This window comes from Protopterus annectens, chromosome 4.part0 (assembly GCF_019279795.1).
Source record: "Protopterus annectens isolate FY-2018-M chromosome 4.part0, PAN1.0, whole genome shotgun sequence".
Lineage (NCBI taxonomy): Eukaryota > Metazoa > Chordata > Ceratodontiformes > Protopteridae > Protopterus > Protopterus annectens.
This window is the reverse complement of record NC_056733.1, coordinates 630,714,870-630,735,602: the sequence shown is the minus strand read 5'-3', so window position 1 is coordinate 630,735,602 and position 20,733 is coordinate 630,714,870. Positions and strand designations below refer to the sequence as shown.

Sequence of the window (20,733 nt, the reverse complement as noted above, 5' to 3'; positions counted from 1 at the left end):
ACACACACACACAAGCGAGAAACCCCACTTGTTTTAAGCACAGGAAAATTTAAGAAAACAAGCAACAGAAGGAGGACTAGGTCCTCTAATTTAAATGGGCCTAGCCCATGGGAACAGAGGGATACCAAAAAAAACTCACCACAAAAACACGCTAAACAACAACTAGCTATTAAAATTGCTTTTTGTGAAAAACACCACCAAATAAGTGAAAAAAGAAGTTTTGAGCTACTTGGCCACAGCCAAGCGAGACCACGTCCTAGCTACACGAGCGGCAAACGAGATCTGGAGTTAGGGAGCAGTGCAACATGGGATACCAGGTTAGCCCAGCCAATTACAGACTTCGTGCTAGAATAAATAAGTTGGCCGAGTCGCAGCCTATGTTCGGCTCCGAACCCATGAGTAAGAATGTAAGCGAGATAGGACCACATGACATCAAAGTGGTTTTAACTAAGGAAAGCATTTTGATATGCAATATAGGATCCCTTCTGCCTAAACACGAAATTTAATGCTACTGGCTGCGAAGAAAAAAGCAATTACAAGAAAATGGAAATAAAATCTATATCCAATGTAATGGAGATCGGGAATAATGTAAAGGAGATAAAAGAAATGGAGGCGAGTTTTACAGAAAACAAGCAATTTCATAGAAATACTGGAATTTGCGATAATACACTCAGTAGAAAGGATTAAGTAAAGGCAGGAACTGATCAATTTGTGTAATGCTTGAGTGAATAAAAATTGTTTAAAAGAAGACATGTAAAACAGTAAGAATGGACCCTTAAGAGTTTTTGTTTCAAGTCATGTTTGCAAATCCATCTTACACATTAAAATGTGAATATTTAAACAAACAAGTTTACAAAACAAATGGTATTTTATAAAGCAACTTTAGTGAAGGAAGCAATCCCAGGACTTCTGATACAAGATCATTCACCTCTCTTCACTTTAGTACTAGGATCCAAGAGTTATGGAAAAGTAAGCTCTTGCATTTTATTAGAAAAAGCCAAGTTTAATATTTTGGTGATAGAGACACTGTAGGCAATTTTATGGTGATAGAGGCACAGTGGTTAGCGTTGTTGCCCCACAGCAAGAGGCTCTCCAGTCCGATTCTTGGCTGGTGCGCCTTCTGTGAGGAGTCTGCATGTCCTCCCCGTGGTAGAGTGAATTTAAAGACATGCAGGTAGGTGAGAGCGTGTGTGGGTGTGCCTTCTTTCAAGGTTGGGCACCGGGCTGCCAACTCAACAAAGTAAAAATTCACTGCCAATTATCGGGCTGGAGTTCCACTGTGGTGACCCCTAAGCGGGAAAAGCCGAAAGACAGTTTTTACTATCAGTACACAATTCTATGACTTAAAGTTTATGAAAATATTATTTTACACCCCAAGCTAAAAAGAGATGAGATGACAAGGAAATATCAGCAATGTTAGATTTAGGAGGCTGCACTTAAGGACAGGGGAGTTGAGCTCTGAAAACAGAAACTAAGAAGTGTTAAGTAAAATGCTCAGATGGTTTAGGGTGGAAATGAAGCTTTTTCTAAGAGTGAAGGTGAGGGGATATACTTTGAAAATACTTCTGAAACATTTAAGTCTCTGGTAGCATATCTAAGAAAAAAAACAGAAACAGCAACACACAGTACTTAGTGTAATGTCACAAGGAAAATGCCCAAGAAAGCTGGAAAAAAATATCATGAGTATTAAAGGAATCATATCTACCCAAGGATGAAGCCCTGAAGTTACCAGTAACAGCACTGAACCAACAGAAGAGGTGACTCTGGCAAAAATTAAAAGGGGGAAGATTTTTTAGGACCAGTCGCCAGGCATGTCACCTGGTACAAATAACATTCCCACTGAGGTCTGGAAAGTGTCACCCAATTATTTGAATATGGGTCTGGTTAACTATCCAAAAAGACAAGTTATTTCAATCAAGGTAAAGAGCTGTGATTTTGTCAATGAAAGAAAGCAAACATCCCCTTCTACTGTTCTAAAAATCATACCAGTGTTAAGCAAAGTATTTAAAAACTACCTTACACAACACTGGAGGTATGTTAAACTGGGTCCACCCAAGCCAATGTTATTTCATGGGAGAGAGCAGAATTTTTGATAACGTGAAACTGTAGCAATGTCAATTTAGAAGGCACAAGAAACAAATGACACATTAACGAAAAAGTACAGTTGTGTACACTTACCACAAATGTAGATTTTCGAGTGTATTGACTGTTGCAGTCATTACATTTGGGTAATCCTGCTGGCAGGTTGCCCTCAGTCGGCCTGAATTCCAAATTCCTGGGTCCTGCGTTGGCCACCGTCGCCCCTTCCCTGACGTCAGGTCGTCAGGGGTATAAAAGATGCAGCTGACGCAATTTTCTTTAGTTTTTCTTGCCCCAGATGTCAGGTGCCCCCTAAAAGAGTAGCCAACATTTATGTATATATAAATACATGCACCAATATAAATTTTACCTTCATCTACAAGCAAATACACCACATAGGTTCCATCAGAAGAAAAGGGGGATGGCGGGTGGGTAACCTAGACTGCAACAGTGAATACACTCTAACATCTGCATTTATGGTAAGTGTACACAACTGTACTATGTTCTTAGTGTTTTGCTGTTGCAGTCATTACATTTGGGTAGAGTCCCAAAGCTATGGATGGGAGGCTGGAGCTAAACAGCATTGGGAGCGGCTATGAGGCCCGCAGAACTGCAGTGGCAAACCTGCCCTGGATTTAGAGTAGAGTGGTAGATGATAGTGCTTTGTAAAGGTGTGCACTGAACTCCAAGTAGCAGCCTCTAAAATGTCCTTGGTTGGTACTCCCCTGAGAAAGACTGCTGAAGTGGCTGCAGCTCTGGTTGAATGTGGCCTAATGCCCTTAGGCACTGGTTTGCCATGGAGTACATAGCAGAAACGAATGCAGTAGCCTATCCACTTTGAAATAGTCTGCTTTGAGATGGCCTTTCTTTGTGATCCTGCAGCATAGGACACTTGTAATTGCTCTATCTTTCTGAAAACGTTGGTTCTGTCCAAGTAGAATCTAAGCTGTGTACGCCCAAAGAATGCAGAATTCTCTCCCCCTTGTTCTGTGGATTTGGATAAAAGTTGGCAGGTGAATAGTTTGGTTAAGAGCCACACTGGACACCACCTCAGGCATAAATGTTGGGTTTGTCCTCAGAGACCCTGTCTGGATAAAAAATGATAAAAGGTTCTACAGCCATGAGTGCCTGTAGCTCTGAAACTCGTCTTGCACAAGTTATTGCTAGGAGCATAGCGGTTTTCCATGATAAACACTTTATATAAGCAGTAGCAGCTGGCTCAAAAGGAGGCAGGATGAGTTTTTCAAAGACATAGTTGAGGTCCCATGCAGGCATTGATGATCTCCTTGGAGGCCTTAACTTTTTGGCCCCTCTGAGGTACTGCTTTAATAAGGGATGAGAAAAGATTGGTGGCTCTGCATTGTAATGAGCCAAAATGGCAGAGGCATGAATTTTAATAGATGAGTAAGATAGGCCTTTGTCCAGCAGCTCAGTTAAGTATTGCAAAATCTGAGGAATATTTGGCACAGCTGTATCAGTTCCTTGTGCCTGGATCCAAGCACAGAATCTCTTCCATTTTCCAGCATAAGATTTTCTAGTACTAGGCCTTCCGGCTTCCAAAATTACATTCATCACAGCTTTACAGAGAGGTGTGTTTTGCATAACTACATTATCCGCCACGCTGCCAGGTTTAAACTCCTGAGTTGGCTGTGCAGGGTTTGATTGTTTTGCTGGGACAGTAGACGAGGTATTTTTGGTAAGGTCAAAGCTGGGCATTGAGATGAGCTCCTTAGTATTGGATACCAGTACTGGCGGGGCCACTCTGGGGCAATCAGCATCATCTTTGACTTCTCCTGTTTGACCTTTAGGAGTACCTTGGGTAGGAGAGGCAGAGGGGAAAGGCATATACCGACAGGTTTTTCCAGCTGAAAGATAGGGCGTCCACTTCCCATGCTTGCCTGTGATAAATCCTTGTGCAGAATCTTATCCCTATTTCGGAATCTCCAGGATGTCTCCAAAGGAGATATCCTCAAGATGTGACCATGGGATCCTTCTGCTTCGAGGTCGGAATCCAAATGCTTCCGCTTGCATGGTCTCTTCCAAGGAACTTCCGCAGTTGAATACTCTGGGAAAGTTTCAGGGGGGGGGGGCCTGTGGGACATCCTGAGGCCTTGAATCTCTACGGTCCTGTGGATAGGGGAGATGAAGTAAAGACACCTGTGACATACAGGGAGGAAGGTCAGAGGGAGGTTGTGCCTCAGACTGCGGAGCAGTCATTACCCTCCTCATAACTTCAAAGTAAGACCTTCCTTGCACCGATGAACTCCCTGAACCAGAAAACATAGAAGTTGGAGCAGACTTGAGTCCCCAGAGCAGGGGAAGGAAGCTCTCAAGAAGAGGTGGGAGCAGAGCCCACCTGCGCCAATGCCCCAAGAGAGAGATTCGGATCTGAAGGGATCCAATCCCACTCAGAGGACCCGACTGTTGTGTCAGCTCCCAGCAATCTCCTGCTCCGACTAGGCAGAGACACTCAGGGCAGACATAGGATCTGAGTAAGTGAGAGGTCCCGGAACAATAGACAATAGCTGGATGTTGGAGTCTTCCAGCTCCAATACTGAAGGACTGATTAGAGGAGAAGTAGATCCAATTCCTTTGGGTTTGGATCCAAAAGAAGCTTGGCCAAAGCAGGTGTGTTTTGAGAATCCCCTGCACCATCCTATCCACATCTTCATCCAAGGGCTCCTAGTGGACGATGGGGATCCGGATCTGGTGGGAAAAGGTGATGGGAGCCAGGACGTAATGAGTTCTAAAGATGGAGATTGGCTCCGATAGCAAAACTTCATAGGCAAAGTGGACTTCTAAGCAGACTCCGAGGACGATTTCAGATCCATCCAATGGCTTTGACTGATTTGAGGAGGTTCCCAGATCCACAGAAGCCGTTTGCTCTGTAGGAACTGTCAAAGCAGACATTATAGGCAGTTTGGCTATTTGCCCAGACAAAGCTTTCGAAGACGAAAAAGTGCCGCTTCTCAAACCTCTCAGACTTGTCCGACAGAGGACAGGAGGGATCGGAAGAAGAAATAGCCTCAGAGAAAGGGGTTCTTACGCCCATCTTTTAGATGCAGTAGAAGGGAAAGGAAAGTCCTCTAAAACTGACTTTGGGATGGAGAGGGAGAAGTTCTCTAAAACAGACTCTAGTTGACTACTCAAATATATATATATATATATATATATATATATATATATATATATATATATATATATATATAAACCCGAGCAGTAACTCAAAGGGCAAGAAAGGAAATAGATCAGTTCTAAACTACTGAAAGGTAGATGGGGATTTCAAACTATACAAACAATACCAAAAAAAAATAAACTGGTAAATTACTAGGTAATTGATTAAAGAAATTAGTAAAAAAAAATGTGAAGACTTAGCCCAGAGCTTACTTGAAGAACCTCTTCACAGCACTGCAAACAAGATCTGAAGAAGTCAGGGAACTGTACTGTGGGGTAGGGAAGGGGGCCCACAAGCTTTGCTTAAGTCCTCGAGCTTTGGAATAGGCAGAGACGGATCCAACGCATCGGATTCGACCCATCAGTGACAATAAAGGCAACATCAACAAATGACACTTAAATGGGAAAATATCTTTCTAGTCAAATCAACAGCATCAGTGATTTAGGGCTACGCAGCCATCCTCAACCTCTTAGCGTAGGAACAGTCTTGCAAAATTTAGAAAGTTGACAAGAAACAGGCTTTGCGCATTGGCATAGGTTCATACTAGGCTATCTGCCCAAGGGCATTTATAAGCCTAGCCCAGAGTTTTGTGGCTTTCGCCACCCCTTTAACTATGCCCATTATTTTGCTGTGCCTCTGTCAAGCAGTGACACTGAGGTAATCCCTGGGGTATATTTGCGATCTCCCATCCATTGGTCAAGATTTCTCTTGAACAAGGCCAGCGAGGTGCTCCACCTCACATGTACCGGGATTTTGTTCCACAGCATAGGAAGTCTCTGGATGATGAATCTGTCCCTCCAACACGTCCTATTAATAACCGTGTCCAGGTTTAAGTCTCCCGCCCTTGTAGTTTTGAGGGATCTAGATTTTTTGAGGTGAAGCATGTTCATCAATTCTGGGTTGGACATGGCCTTGTATGTCAGGCACAGGTCACCTCTGAGTAGACTGTAAGCTACTGAATAGAGCTGGAGTTCCTTCAGCCGGGCAGCATAAGACATATTTTTGAGGCCCTTTATCCTTTTGGTGAGGAACTTTTGGGGCCTTTCCAGCTGCTGCAGGTGTCTGGTCAGATACATTCCGAATGGGGCATTGTACTCAATCATTGGTCTGATGAGTACAGGGGGACAATGACCTCCCTTGATCTAGATGCGAATCCCTTCATGATCAGGTGGGCAGTGTAGAAAGGTCTTCCTAACTACTTTGGCAACGTGAGTGTCGAACGAGAGGTTACTGTCAACCTGGGTCCCTAGATCCCTGATAACCTCTTCTGTGCTCAGTGGATTGCCACCTATATGGTAGCTAGGGGTAACCTTGTTTTTCCCCGAGGGGTATGACTATGCATTTCTTGGCGTTTAACTTTAGGCCATGGCTTTGGCACCAGTTATCCGTTTCTATGAGACCCTTCTGAAGGATATCTGTCTCAGATGTATTCTCGACTATGGCGCCCAGTTTGCAGCCATCTGCAAATTTTGTTAGCCATAACCCTACTGTATTTGCTTGTACTTCTGGGAAGTAGATGCCGAACAAGAGTGGGCCCAGGACTGAGCCTGTGGGACACCACTTGTGACAGGCTTTGAGTCTGACATAGCACTAGCAACTCTGACCCTGTGGGTTCTGTCACTTAGCCAGTTTGCAACCCATCTTGTGACGTATGGGTTTACATTTAAGCTGATGAGTTTTTCAATGATACCCGAGTGGGGTATTGTGTCGAAAGCCTTTGCCAGGTCGAGGTAGGCTGTGTGGACTGCCTTTCCCTCATCAATGGCCTTGGTGACTGTTTCGAAGAAGTCAACCATGTTTAAAAGGCATGATCTGCCTTTGACAAAGCCAAACTGGGTAGGATCCAAAGTCTGCAAGTCCCCTATATCATTATTTATGAGTTCCATTATGATCCTCTCCATAGCTTTGTAGATCAGGCTTGTCAAGCTGATGGGACGGTAATTTCCAGGGTCGGTGGAGGCACCGCCTTTGTGAAGTGGGACCACAGTTGCCGTGCACCACTCCTTGGGTACGTATCCTGAGGTGAGGCTAAGATTGAACAGCTGTCCTAACTGTGGGTTTAATTCCTCATTGAGTTCATGGAGCACACAGCCTGGGACACCATCTGGTCCCATGGATGCTGTGTTTTTCGCCTTGGAGAGAGCAGTTATCACCTGGGCGTTTGAGATGTTTGGGGGGCTACTATCCTCTGGAATAGATATCTCTCCTTTTGGGGGGGGGGGGGGAGTTTGCACTGAACCTGTCAGCCAGTATGTTGGCTATGTCTGTAGGTTCTGTGATTTTTACATCATTTTGAACTAATTCTGAGCATATCTGGGAGCTTCCTCCCAGGTTTCTAACATAGCTAAAGAAGGCCTTATGATTGTCTTTTGAGTCCTTAGCGATTTTTCTCTCAAAATTTGCCTTGGATGATTTTATGAGAGCTCTTAGTTTTTTACTTATGATGATCAAAGGTGTCTTACCTTTTAAGGATTTTGCTCTATCTTGTAGTAGCTTCCTCCTTTTGTTGTAGAGCTTGTTTATGGCTGGGGTCCACCAGACTGGATGCTTGCCTTTGGTACAAAGAGTCTTTTTGTTTTGTTTGGGATTGCCTGATCCATGCAGTCCTGTAGGTGCCGGTAAAAGGCATTTGTAAGTGATTCAGCGGTTTGAGTAATGTTTTCCGCCGGCTCGGAGGCCTTAGAGACCACACTAGTCTTTAAAAGTGTGAAGTCGGCTTTTGAGAAGTTCTTTACTGTGGTCTTTTTTTATCTCAGGTGGGGGCGGGATGAGGACCTCCAGTGTGATTAGTTTATGATCTGATCTCACCAGTGAGGGGTATACTTCCGGTGTTGAGCATTGTGACCCCATGTTCGTGATGATGAGATCAAGTATGTTTTCACCTCTTGTGGGGATGGTGACTAGTTGTTCCATGGCATTTGAGTTTATGAACTCTAGAAACCTTTGGGCTAGAGTGTTTGAGCTTGAGTAGTGATCCCTGTCTATATTAGGGTAGTTGAAGTCACCTAATATGATGGTGTTTGGAGATAGCTTTCCTGAAAACACTGGAGGGGATAAATGTATGTGAAGTTCCTGAGTTTGGGAGGGTGGCCTGTAACATGCTACAAATTGCAGAGCAGTCTTGCCTATAGTTAATTGCACCTGGATGGTCTCCGATGCATCGTGCGTTGCCACCAACCTTGAGGTGTGGGTGTCCTTGATGAATATGGACACCCCCCCTCCTTTTTTGGTGGTGTCCGGATTTTGGGGCCGATACGCATGATATGAGGTAAAGCCTGATAGTGCTGGGGTGCTCTCAGGAGCCTTGAACCAGGTTTCCGTCACAGCACAGACATCGATTTTCTCCATACTGAGAAGGGCCTCGAGTGCGTGCATCTTGAGGTTGAGACTTCTGGCACTGAGCAGCATTACCCTTAGTTTTTTTCCTTTATTGTGTACTAGGGTGGTAGGTTTAGAATTTGAGCCTTGCCTAAAAAAGGCACTATGGGGGTGGCAAGAGCCTTTGCCAATATCCGGAAGCCCAGGGGTGACAGGTGCAAGCCGTCCCTTGCGAAGCAGCGTGGCTTGTCCAGCATGTCATCCCAGGTGGACAGACATTGGATCCCCTTTGAATGACACCAGAGTTTAAGCCAATTATTAAAGCTGATCATCTTGTCTCTGTATTGTGGCATCATTCTTGGTGAAGGTAGGATACTGCTCAAGGTCAGGGTCATACCTGCCTGGGCTACATAATCATAGAGCTCCTCAAGGTCTCTTTTCATGTAATCCAAGGAGGTACGTCTCAGGTCGTTTACACCAGCGTGGACAATGACTGAGTCGTACTTGTACCTGCTGTTGAGCGACCTGAGTGCTTGCGTTATGTGGCGGATTCTAGCGCCCGACAGGCAGCTTACTGTGACCTTCTCCTTACTCAATATGGTGAGCGGGACGTCAGTGTGTCTGACTATGGAGTCACCAATGACGAGTGTGTCTGGCATTGTGTTTGGCCTTAAGGGCTGTGACTGTTTGGCAGACTATGTGGTCTACGTGTTTCATGTGTTATGTTCTGAAGTGGCAGTTGTTTGGGTGTCTGCTTTGGTGGCCTCTGCTGTTTTGGTAGATTTTTGATCAGAGCCTCCGAGTATGTCTTTGTGTGTTTATGTGTATGATTTGAAGTTGTGATAGTACTATGTGAGACTGGATATGTGCTGTGTGTGGATACCTTCTCCTCCTGTCTGGTCTTGCCAGTCCTATGTTGAGAGAGATCAGCCTCCAGTTTGGCTGTATAGTTGCATCTCTCGCATGTATTTGTGTTTTGTGGGAGAAGGAGAGGGTTGTCTGTGTACATGAGGCAATTGTAACATTGCCTCAATATTCCCAGGTTCACCAGCTGAGCAGGAGAGGACACTAGCAACTGATCCCTCGACATGCTAGAAGGAGTAGACAAGAAACGTAAAAAAAAAAAAAAAAACGGACTCCGGGGGATGTGGGTGTTCGAGAAGGGGGTTTTAGGCTGGTGGGGTACTATGTATAATAAAAGTGCTATAACAAGGTAAAAAAGTACTTTAGGAGTAAGTGCTAGGCTTTACAGATAGAGAATAGTCTACTTAGGAATCAAGTAGATCTGAACTTTTTAGTTATAGGATACGCAGGTTTGAACAGTAGTACAGTTCAAGGAAGGCTGTTTTAAGGGAAAATTTGAAGAGTGGACTTTAGGTAGCCCGAATGGTTTAACCTTGATTAACCGCCGCTGCTCGTGTGCTCCTGTGGCACCTGCGTGCTAAATCGCGCTAACGCGCGCTTTAGCGTGCTTTATAGCAGGGGGTTGAAAAGAGCTAGGAATTGACCCAAAATGGCCAATGGACTACTAGTTTCTGGCTTGTACCACTCCGATTTGGACGAATAGGCTGCTCAGTGCTTCCCACTCCCACTGGTAAGCAAAGAAGCTTCCCTTTGCCAAATATGGATATGGAACAGTTTCAGGAACCAAGACAAAGCCCAGGGATCAGCAAACTCTGATACTGGACTATTCTAGTTCAGGCAAGGCGGGAAAACAAGAGATATTTTTTTGTTTTTTGTTTTTTTTTCAACAGAGAAAGAAAAACAGACAGTAAATGCTTTTAAATGCTATAAATCGGCTAGCGCACTTGAGTGTGTAGCCTACAGATACAATTTGCAACAATTAGAAACTTTTAAAGTGCAAAAACAATTAAACAGTTGAAACACAGAAAAATCACTTAAAATGCAGTAGAGAATAGGCGAAATGCAGTCGCTAGACAATAAACAGTAAAAAAGCCACAAAAATTGTACTTATATCAGGAAAAAGTCACTCTTTTGCTCTCTGCTGCTTGAATCACTCTGCAGGACACCACGAGGAGCTGTGCTGAGTTGATAAAGAAAAAGAAAACCTAAGTCTGCCATAAAATTCTGACCTCCGTTCTCACTGCTGTCAGATACCCATCAGAAAACCCACAATTTTGTTTGAACTGGCAGTCAAGAACCATGGCAGCTATTCCTTTTGATTGAAAACTTCATTATGACAAAGGTACATGGTTAAACACAAAGTCATGAGACTGTAGACTGAGCAAAGTCCAGTCAGCAACCAGAAGGACAAACTCTGTACCACTGATCAACCACACCAAAAAAGGAATAAAAAAGGGATTAAAGTACAATGAAAGAAAACAAACAGCAATTTCTCAAGTCACAGGAGCTTCCAATGGAAGAACTCATCAAGAAAGAAAAATGCACAAGGAGAAACAAAAGCTATAGACTCTGATAATCGTATTTAGACAGGTCTAAAAACTTCCTTACAGCTCTAGATTCGCAATCTTCTGTCTTGCCACGTCTGTAGCAAACAACATCTGGGGAGTTAAGGACAGTGTAGTGCATTATGAAAAGAGGGAGGAGCTTGAGACTAGGATTAAAAGTCTTGAAAAGGTAGCCAAGTCAGATCCATAACCCATCAGTGAAGAAGACTGTAAAGACGATATCAGCTCAGAAGGTTACAAATCAAAGTACAAAGAATGAGGATGAAAAGCGGGAGGGGGTGTTCAAGAAATATGAGAGAAGGATTATGGATGCAGGCCTTTAAGGAGAACAGAAATATAATACTGTATATGGCTGTTAAAGTAACAGACATTATCTAATAGCCAAGTCATCACGAGAATGGTGAAAGGAGATTTTTTTTTAGGAACTTTTTTTAGGAATATATCAAGTTGGCAGATTTAAGAAATTCCCTATAGAACACTTTGTCAAGAAAGTTGGGAGAGCAAATTGTAACAGCAAATTAGTTTTTAGGTCCAAAGGTATAGGATACAAATTTCCTAGACATAGTAAGACTAAGTTTAATGTTAATGGTTACCAAAAAAGCAATTACTATAAAAATGGAAACCAAAAACTAAACCAGTCCTAACTGAAGTACTGAATATTGTGAAGCATACAAAAGTAATGGACATAGGATTAAAAAGGGAAGGAGCAAATTACATAAACAGAATCTTTGGGATACCACATGAAATCAGTGGCCAGGAGGAGTGAAATTTAAGGGAAGGCAAGACCTTGAGTGATTTACATACATTGTTAAAGATAATTCAAATGAAAACATTTTATATAAAGTGGAAGAAAAAATGAAAAAAGGCCAACAATGGCTTTTGTTTTCCATTAGTGTGTGTGTGTGTGTGTGTGTGTGTGTGTGTGTGTGTGTGTGTGTGTGTGTGTGTGTGTGTGTGTGTGTGTGTGTGTGTGTGTGTACCTATGTCATTATTCAAAAAGTGAGAATTTGATAAAGGCATTAAAAAAGTGGCACCTTACATAAATGCACCCTTTCAGTCTGTTGGAAAATAAAACAAAATACCTGTGGTTCTACATTAAAAGATGTAGACTCTAGGTTATCTCGCTTCTCTTCTTTGTATTTATAAACTAAATAATTTATGAAGTCTTCAATTTCATGATGATACTGCCTACAAAGAAAACAAATATGCAGTTAAAACAGATACAAGGAAAGATCTACCAAGTTGCACCACAATTTCTAATGAGTCAATAAAAAGAGCAACAACCATTTAAAACACAAGTGCTAGCTCCATGCTGAACACAGATATGTCAGGGTTGGGTTTGACTTAACAGCCGAGGCACCAGAGGAGCCAATCATGAAGGGAAGAGGAAAGAAGAGGCTGAGCTTGCCCATCTAGCCTGGTTTAACTAATAAAACTGGAAACTGAGGACCCAGAGGGTGCCATCTGTTTGACATGTGTGTTACAGGGCTGTCTGAGGGTTGCATCTTTCACAGTACTGGACATCGGCCCAATGTCACACTCACTGTGCACCTCTCCCAAAAGTGCTTATATCATACACAGAGGGGAAGTTAAAGATTCCAATAGAAAATCACATGGCCAACTCTTTCATTCTTCTTTCATTACACATGCACACATGTATAGACACACACACACACACAGACACACACACACACACACACACACACACACACACACACACACACACACACACACACACACACATATCAAAATAAATCACTGGCGCAGTTCAATTTCCAGACCTCAAGTGACAAAATACAAATTGAAATAAAGCCATCACATAACATTATAGATATATTAAAATAAATAAATAAATAAAAATAATAAAAGCTAACTTACTTTGATATACTGTTGTTCATAAATAAAACTTGCATCAGAGGGCCATCTACATTGAAGTCTTCAACTACAAGGCTACTGAAATGACAAAGGAAAAAAAAAAGTCAATACAGAAAGCAATTTTTAAACAGACTATAAATGTCATGTTAAGTTCCCAATACTTGACCGTCACTGATGAATGCAATACTCAGCAATTCTTCCACAACATAAGGAATATTACTTGCAATCCTGCTGGAACATTTCACTGAAATGTGCTAGGACTGCTCAAGTTTTTCTTAGAAAGTACTGAAATTAAATCCTATAGTACTGGAAAAAACAAGTTTACTTGAATCTCCAAAACCTAGGGATTAATTAGGCAAATTCCAGAAATTAAATTTAAATGAAATACATTTAAAAAAGTTAAATAATGCACACTGACATCTACCATTTCTGAAAAAGATGAATAATCCAAATATGAACAGTGATGCCACACTGGTGACAGAAAAGGGATAACAACCCAGCCAACCTGAGTTTGATAAGCAGCTCAAGCAATTGACAACAGCAGAGAAGGATGAGCATTACCATTCCAGGGTGGGTGGACTAAGTACATATCTTGTGTCAATCCCTAGTGGAACCTGGGGACAGCACTGGTAGGCATGCCTAGAAGAGGGGAATAAGGGTGGAGACATTGCTGAGGTGCCGCAAGGGGGAGTACGTATGTCATAGTAAACTACCTCCAGGCGCATGCAAATGTATCAAAACCACAGTCACCCAGGGTCTGTGACGAGCCCCCAGCAATACCAGAAATTGTCTGGGGAGAACAAAGACTGCTGGTAGACCCAGAATGGATGGGGCACTGAGGTGCAGCTGGGTACTACTAAAGGAGAGAAAGGAAGGACCAAAAATAATGGACAGTTATGTTCCTGGAAATTAGAATTAGTTTAATGTTTTGCAGCATGGAATGTGGTGAATCCAGTCCTGAAAAACAATCCTCATCCCATTACTGCTGGCCCATACTTTAAATCAATTCCCCCATATTATTATAATTTTTTGCATGAATATCACTGAAGCACTTAAGCTTTACCCTTGGTAAGTTAATATCGACAACAGGAAAGACTTTAAATGGACATACCACCGTATATGCACAACTTTACATTAAGATACACTCTGCACATATAAAAAAAGATTACTAACTGGGAATTATGCATCATGGCACTTAAGCTATCAATTGCCAATTTTTACACCAGTCACATACTGCTCACTTTAATGGAGTTCAATAATGCTATGAACCATGCAAGTGGAAGTCAGTCTCCGATGCCAGAGGACAAAGAAAAAAAGACAGTTACAGCCCACAATCTGTAATTGTAGAAGTTGGGAGTAGATTAATGGTGCAGTACTTATTCTTGGATATTCCTGCCATGAAAAAGCATGCAACCATCCCGATTTTCCACAGTTTTTACATAATCTATCTAAGCAGTGAATGTGCAGTCTGATGCCAAAGGAAAGCACAACCTCCCCAGTTGTCTGGATAGGAGTGATTTAGCCGAAGATCGTAGGAGGCAAAAACAAGGTGATAGAGGTGCGAGGACTATCTGCAGAGAACTCTTTTCCCCCTTGTTCCCACGCAAGGGGGAGAAAAGTGGACAGTAGAGAAAGGGGTTGGAGTGTGTGCACCACTGATCTACTTGAACATCTACAATTATGGTAAGTGGGGTACAACAGTGCTGTGTTCTTCATAGTCAAGGTTGCAGCACTGATTCTTCGAAGGACTGTCAAAGCTAAGAGCTGTGTGGTGGGTCATCTGTATGACCCTAGGAAACAAGATTTTGTAGGATGGCAATAGCAAAACCTGCTTTAGCCCTGGAGACATTGCCTAGATTATAATGTTTTGTAAAGGTGTGCATAGAGCTCCATGTGGCTGCCTCTAGGATACCCTGGGTAAGTACTCCTTTGAGGAAGGCAGTGGTAGTCGTCCCATTCCTGGTGGTGTACACTAATACACCAAGGCAGAAACTGTCCATGGTGGGAGAAGCAGAACCTAATACAGTTGGCTATCCATTTGGAAATGGCTTGCTTGGAGATAAGAGCGTCAACCTTCTGCAAAAGCCATCAGTAACTGCCTGTTCTACCAAGATTTTTTTTCCCTATATGGATAGTACTTAATTTGCTTATGAATATCCAGCTAATGAGGGATCTGCTCTGCCCTGTTCTATATATCTGGGAAGACGACTCACTGGTAGATTGCCTGGATTAAAGTTATGTTCCAATACCACCTTAGGCATAAAAGATGGGTTTGTTCCAAGAGTTACCCTATCCCTGTGAAAGGCTCTTTACACACAAGGGGTTGCAGCTCCAAGACCCTCCCCTTACCGATGTGACAGCTGTAAGGAAAGTGGTCTTTCAAGTGAGCATCTTTAGAGAGGCGGTGGCAGCAGGGTCAAAGGTGGGAAAAGTGAGTTTCTTTAGCACACAACTTAGATCCCATGAAGGAACAGGGTTCCTTCTAGATGGTCTCAAGTAGATTACCCCATTTAGGAAAAGCTTTACACACGGGGATGAAAGAAAACAGGTGGACGACTGTGCAGACAAACAGATGGCAAATATGTACTTTAGACAGGGACTTTTCTACTCCAGTATTAAACCGTTCTGAAAAGGTACTCAAGACAGAGTTGAGGTCTGCCCAAGAAGAGTGTTCTTGCTGCAAAACTATTTTTTTTTATATCAGGTTTCCTTGCCTCCTTCAGAATGGAAAGCATGTCTTTGGGATAGGAGGCATTCATTAGTATCAAAACTTAATCCATCAAGCAGTTAACCTGAGTGTGGCTAGGTGAGGATGGAATATAGATCCCTTGACTTGACTGAGGAAATCTACTCCCTGCAGTAGGGTGTAGAATCTTCCCTCGCCGAGGGTCAAGAGAAGGGAAAAAATCTATTTTGTCTCTGCCAGAAGGGGGCCACCAAGAAAAAGCTGGTTCTGTCCTCCCTGACTTTTCAGTACCTGGCTATCACAGCCATGGGTGGGAATGCATGCAGTAAAATGTCTGCCCACGTGAGTAAAGAGAGAAAGCACCAGTTTCCAATTCCCTGTCTAGAATTCTGGAGCAAAAGTTTTGTTGTGATCTGTTTTGGTGAAAAGAAAATAAGTCTATTGAGGTAACCCCCCACCCCACTGTAGACTTTGATCCAGTAACATGTCTCTCTCCAGCATCAATTCACTGGGGTCTAGGAGATACCTGCATAGAAAACCTGCCATGATATTTTTTCTAACCTAGAATACAAGATGCTATGACAATCAGTTCTAGTTCTTGAACAGACATCTAAATCTTCCTCATGAGGCTGCACAAAGGGTGGGACACTGTAACCCTTGTTGATTTGTGTACCACATCACTGTGGTGTTCTCCGTCCAAATCTGCATGGTCCTTGGGTTTAAATTCTGCTGAAAAGTCTTTATGGCCAGGTAGACTACTATTAAGCTCCTTCTGGTTTATACACTTTTTGTCTACAGTGGTGTCCAGATACCCTGCACTTCCAAGTAACCAAAGTGAGCCTCCCAAGCTGTGTCCGAATTCTCTGCAGTTATGGTCGTGTCTGCTTCTTTTAAAGAGAAAGTGGCCCCCAGAATCTGCAGTAAGATGTTCTACCATAGAAGTTCCTCCTCCTCCAGGCAAGGAAGGAGAGGCAAAAGGGTACTTGGGTTAAGAAATTTGTTCCCAGACATTTAAGAACCACTGATGTTCTCTCATTGTGCGACTTTGCAGGCGAGATCATGAGAATGCAGGATGTCATGCAACTCAGAATCCTAAAATTCCTCTGCTGAGATGTGTTGTTTTAGAAAAAAGGCTGGTCAGAAAGTTTGCCAGGAAAGACAAATTGCTTTGGGGATTGAAGGCCTTCTATTTCGTCAAATCTACAATGGCTCTTAGAAATAGGATCCTTGTTTGAGGAAGTGTGTGTGACTTTTGAAGATTTAATGAGAGACCTACCTTCTGAAAGCAGTGCACGATTATCTGCAAAGTGTCTAGGGTCTCTGCTGTGGATTTTCCCAGAGTGCGAGTTGTCCAAGTAAGGGTAAATATGAACTCTTGAGTTCTACAATGTACTATCAGAGGAGCTAAGTATTTTGTGAAAACTGTGGGAGCAGTGGACATCCCAAATGGCAAAACACAGATACAGAGGTAAGATAGCCTGTTCCTACGACTCTCCGGTGCTTTGTGACTGTCGGCTTTGGGGACATGGAGGCAGAAGTCTTAAAGTACAGTTGTGTACACTTACCATAAATGTAGATGTTAGAGTGTCTTCACTATTGCAGTCATTACATTTGAGTTATCTGCCTGCAGATAGCCCTCAGCCGGCCTTAATACCAGAGTCTTGGATTCATGCGTCAGATGCAGTCTCTTCTTCCATGACGTCAGGGGTACAAAACATACAGCCGATGCCATTACATCAGTTTTTTCTTGCCCCAGATGTCAGGTGCCCCCACAAAGGGAAGCAATTATAGGTTATGTTACACCTCCATCAAAAAGCAAATACACCAGAAAGCTTAAAACAAGAAGCAAAGGTAGAGCGCCAAGAGAAGTCAGGGGGCTGGAGGGAGGGTAACCAGGACTGCAACAGTGAATACCACAAATGGAAATGTTCGCATGTAAGTGTACACAACTGTACTATGTACTTCTTGTTTCACTGTTGCAGTCATTACATTTGGGATGATTCCCAAAGCTAAGGAAGGGAGGAGGAAGTTAGAGCATTAGAGTCAGCTATTCAGCCCTGCAAAACTGCAGTGGCAAAACCAGCTCTGGATTTAGAAAAAATAGGCATGGGGTAATGCTTGAAGGTAGGTACAGAGCTCCAGGTTGCAGCTTCTATGATATCCCTGGTAGAGACCCCTCTGAGAAAGACTGTAGAGATAGATGCAGCCCTGGTGGAATGTAATCTTATTCCCCTGTGGGGTAGGTTTTCCATGATGCTTATAGCAGAAATGAATGCAATGGGCTATCCATTTAGAAAAAGTTGGCTTTGAAATGGCCTTCCCCTCTTCCCCTGCAGCAAAGCCAACTAGATGTTCAGATTTTCTGAGAGGCTTACTCCTGTCCAAATAAAATCTAAGTTGTCTGTGCACGTCCAAAGAGTGCAGAATTCGTTCTCCTTCATTTTGTGCATTTGGGGAAAAAAGTAGGCAAATTAATAGACTGATTTAGGGCCACAGTAGACACCACCTTGGGCATAAAAGGATTGGTCCTGAGGGACACCCTGCCTGCATGGAAAATAATGAAGGCCTACACTGCCATGAGGGCCTGAAATTCAGACACTCCTCTTGCGGAAGTGATGGCAAGAAGGAAGGCAGTTTTCCAAGAAAGGAATTTCAACTCTGCAGTTGCAGCTGTTTCTAATGGAGGGAGACTGAGCTTTTCCAATACAAAGTTAAGGTCCCAGGCTGGAGTAGGGGCTCGCTGGGGGGGGGGGGGGTCTTGCATTTTTACAGGGGGTAAGAAGAGAGGTGGTTCAGTACTATAATGTGCTGAAATTACAGAGGCATGAATTTTAATTGACAAGAATAAGCCCTTGTGGAGCATTTCTGTTAAGTACTGAAGAATATGAGGTAAGCAGCGCACTGCAGTGCCCATACTCTATGTCCGACTCCAGGAACAGTATCTTTTGCACTTTTCAGCATAGGATTTTCTAGTACTAGGTCTCCTTGCTTCCACAATGACATCCAGCAACTGCTTATGGAGGGGATGCTATTGGAGAGTTCAAGGAATTAGCCAGGCTGCAAGGTTCAAGGTTTGAAGCAGAGTGTGGAGAATCTGGCGTGCCTGCTGGGACAGCAGGGAAGGTGTCTGACGTAGGTGCCATGGATCCAGCAGTATCATGCTGCACAAGAGGGGGTACCAGTGCTGGCAAGTCCAGTCTGGCGCAATCAGTATTGTCCTTGGCTTGTCCTGTTTGATCTTTAGCAGAACCTTCAAGAGGAGAGGGAGAGGGGAGGAAGGTATAAACAGAGAGGCTTTCCCAGGTAAAGGACAGGCTATCCACTTTCCAAGCTTGACTGTGGGGAGTCCTAGTGCAGAATTTGTCCAATTGCTAGTTCTGGGGGGAGGCAAACTGGTCCATCTCTGCAGAACCCCATTTGTTCCTCAAGAGGTTAATTATTTTTTGTTCCAGTTTCCATTTGTGTGGGTCCATGAGATTTCTGCTTAGGTTGTCTGCCAGTGAATTTAGTTTGCCTGGCAGGAATTGAGCTTGTAGGTGCACTTTGTAGCGCAAGGTTGTGTTCCACAGAGCCATGGCTAGTCTGCAGAGAGGGTATGAGTTGTTCCCCCCTGCTTGTTTATGTACCACAAAACTGTGGTGTTGTCTGACTTTACCAATAATTGTCCTGGAAGGAAGTGGTCTTTGAAGGCCGTATGGGAATTCTGTACAGCTAACATTTCTTTCTAGTTGATATGCAGGTGCATCTGACTCTGGTTCCATTTGCCCCGAATGCACTGCCCCGCCAGGTGACCCCCATGCATAGTCTGATGAGTCTGTTAGGGTTTGGGCAGCAGGGGGTCGCTTGAAAGGGAGCCCCTTGTTGTGGTGGTAGGCCTCTGCCCACCAAAGGAACTTTGTCTTTATACAAGGAATGATGGGAACCATTGATTCCAGGTCATGAGAATGTTGATACCATTGTAGTTTCCTCATATGAAGTCTTGCACATAAAATTAGTAGAATGTAAGAGGCCATGAACCCCGGGTCTTGCAAAATTTTCCTTGCAGATAGCTGGGTCTTTGTGGCCAGTAGTTTGAAGTGGGTTGTCAAACTTGCTTCTCTGGCGTGAGGTAAGCCATCTGGGAAGCCGTGTTCAAGCTTGCTCCCAAGAACACAATCTGATGGCAGGGTACTAGAGATTTCTTTTCATTTATGGTGTACCCCATTGAGGTTAGAAGTTTCTTTATGAATGCAGGATGTTTTAATAGCATGCCCTGGATTTCTGCCCGAATCAGACAATCGTCCAGGTATGTGTGTATTTGAATATTTCTCTGCCTGCAAAATGCAATGGCTGGAGCTAGACACTGAATACCCTGAGCGCAATAGATAATCCAAAGGGGAAATGTAGAGAACTGATAGTGCATGGAGCCTGCCCTGAAGCATAGGCATTTCCTGCAAAATTCCCTTATTGGAATGTGCAGGTAAGCTTTCTTTAAGTCTAAGGTAGTCAACCAGGCATATTTGCCTAGCATAGGAAGCAGCTGCTGAAGTGTTAGCATTTTGAATTTTGGGATTACCAAAAAGGTGTTTAGAACAGAGAGAGGTCCAGGATACGTTGCCAGGAGCTGTCTTTTCTGGGTACCACGAAAAGTTTTGAATAAAAACCTTGTCCCCTTTCTTCTGCTGAGACAGGTTGAATAGCCCTAACACTTAGAAGAGAGAGAGGACCCGCTGTTGAGCCTTTGCCCATTGATTTGGGGGTAGGTCTGGCCAACCGTTTGGGGTTGGGCAGGGTGTGGAAGTGGAATCTGTATCCTTGGAAAACTATATTTAAAACCCATTTGTCCTGGGTAATAATGAGTTCCCAGTTTTTTGCATGCAGGGGGAGCTTTCCTCCTTAGGAAGCAGGCAACTGGGCAGGGCTTGGAAGGGTTAAAGGTCAAGTCATTGTGACATTTTTCCGTAGGAGGGTGTCTTACTACTTTCTGTTTTGGAAGTGGGAACCCCCCCCCACTGTGTGTAGCCTGAGACTGTAACCTAGGTGGTCTGCTGTTCCTGGGTTTGGACTGAGAAGGCCTGGAAAAAACTGGAAATGACAAATTCTTTGAAGGCCAATGCCTACTCAATCTGGGAGGCTGTACTTGCAGGAAATCTTTAACAGTGTGCAAAGATTTAGCTTTTTCCTCTATCTTT

At 43.4% G+C, this 20,733-nt stretch overlaps 1 protein-coding gene across 1 annotated transcript in view; it reads right to left on the bottom strand.

Annotated features, from left to right (window-relative positions):
• The window catches only part of ZCCHC8 (zinc finger CCHC-type containing 8), a 1,340,563-nt gene that overhangs the window by 1,122,434 nt on the left and 197,396 nt on the right, over nucleotides 1–20,733 (bottom strand). Inside the window, 2 exon segments of the mRNA XM_044068587.1 lie at nucleotides 12,084–12,189; nucleotides 12,880–12,954. Of these exon segments, the coding sequence (XP_043924522.1) occupies nucleotides 12,084–12,189; nucleotides 12,880–12,954 (181 nt within the window).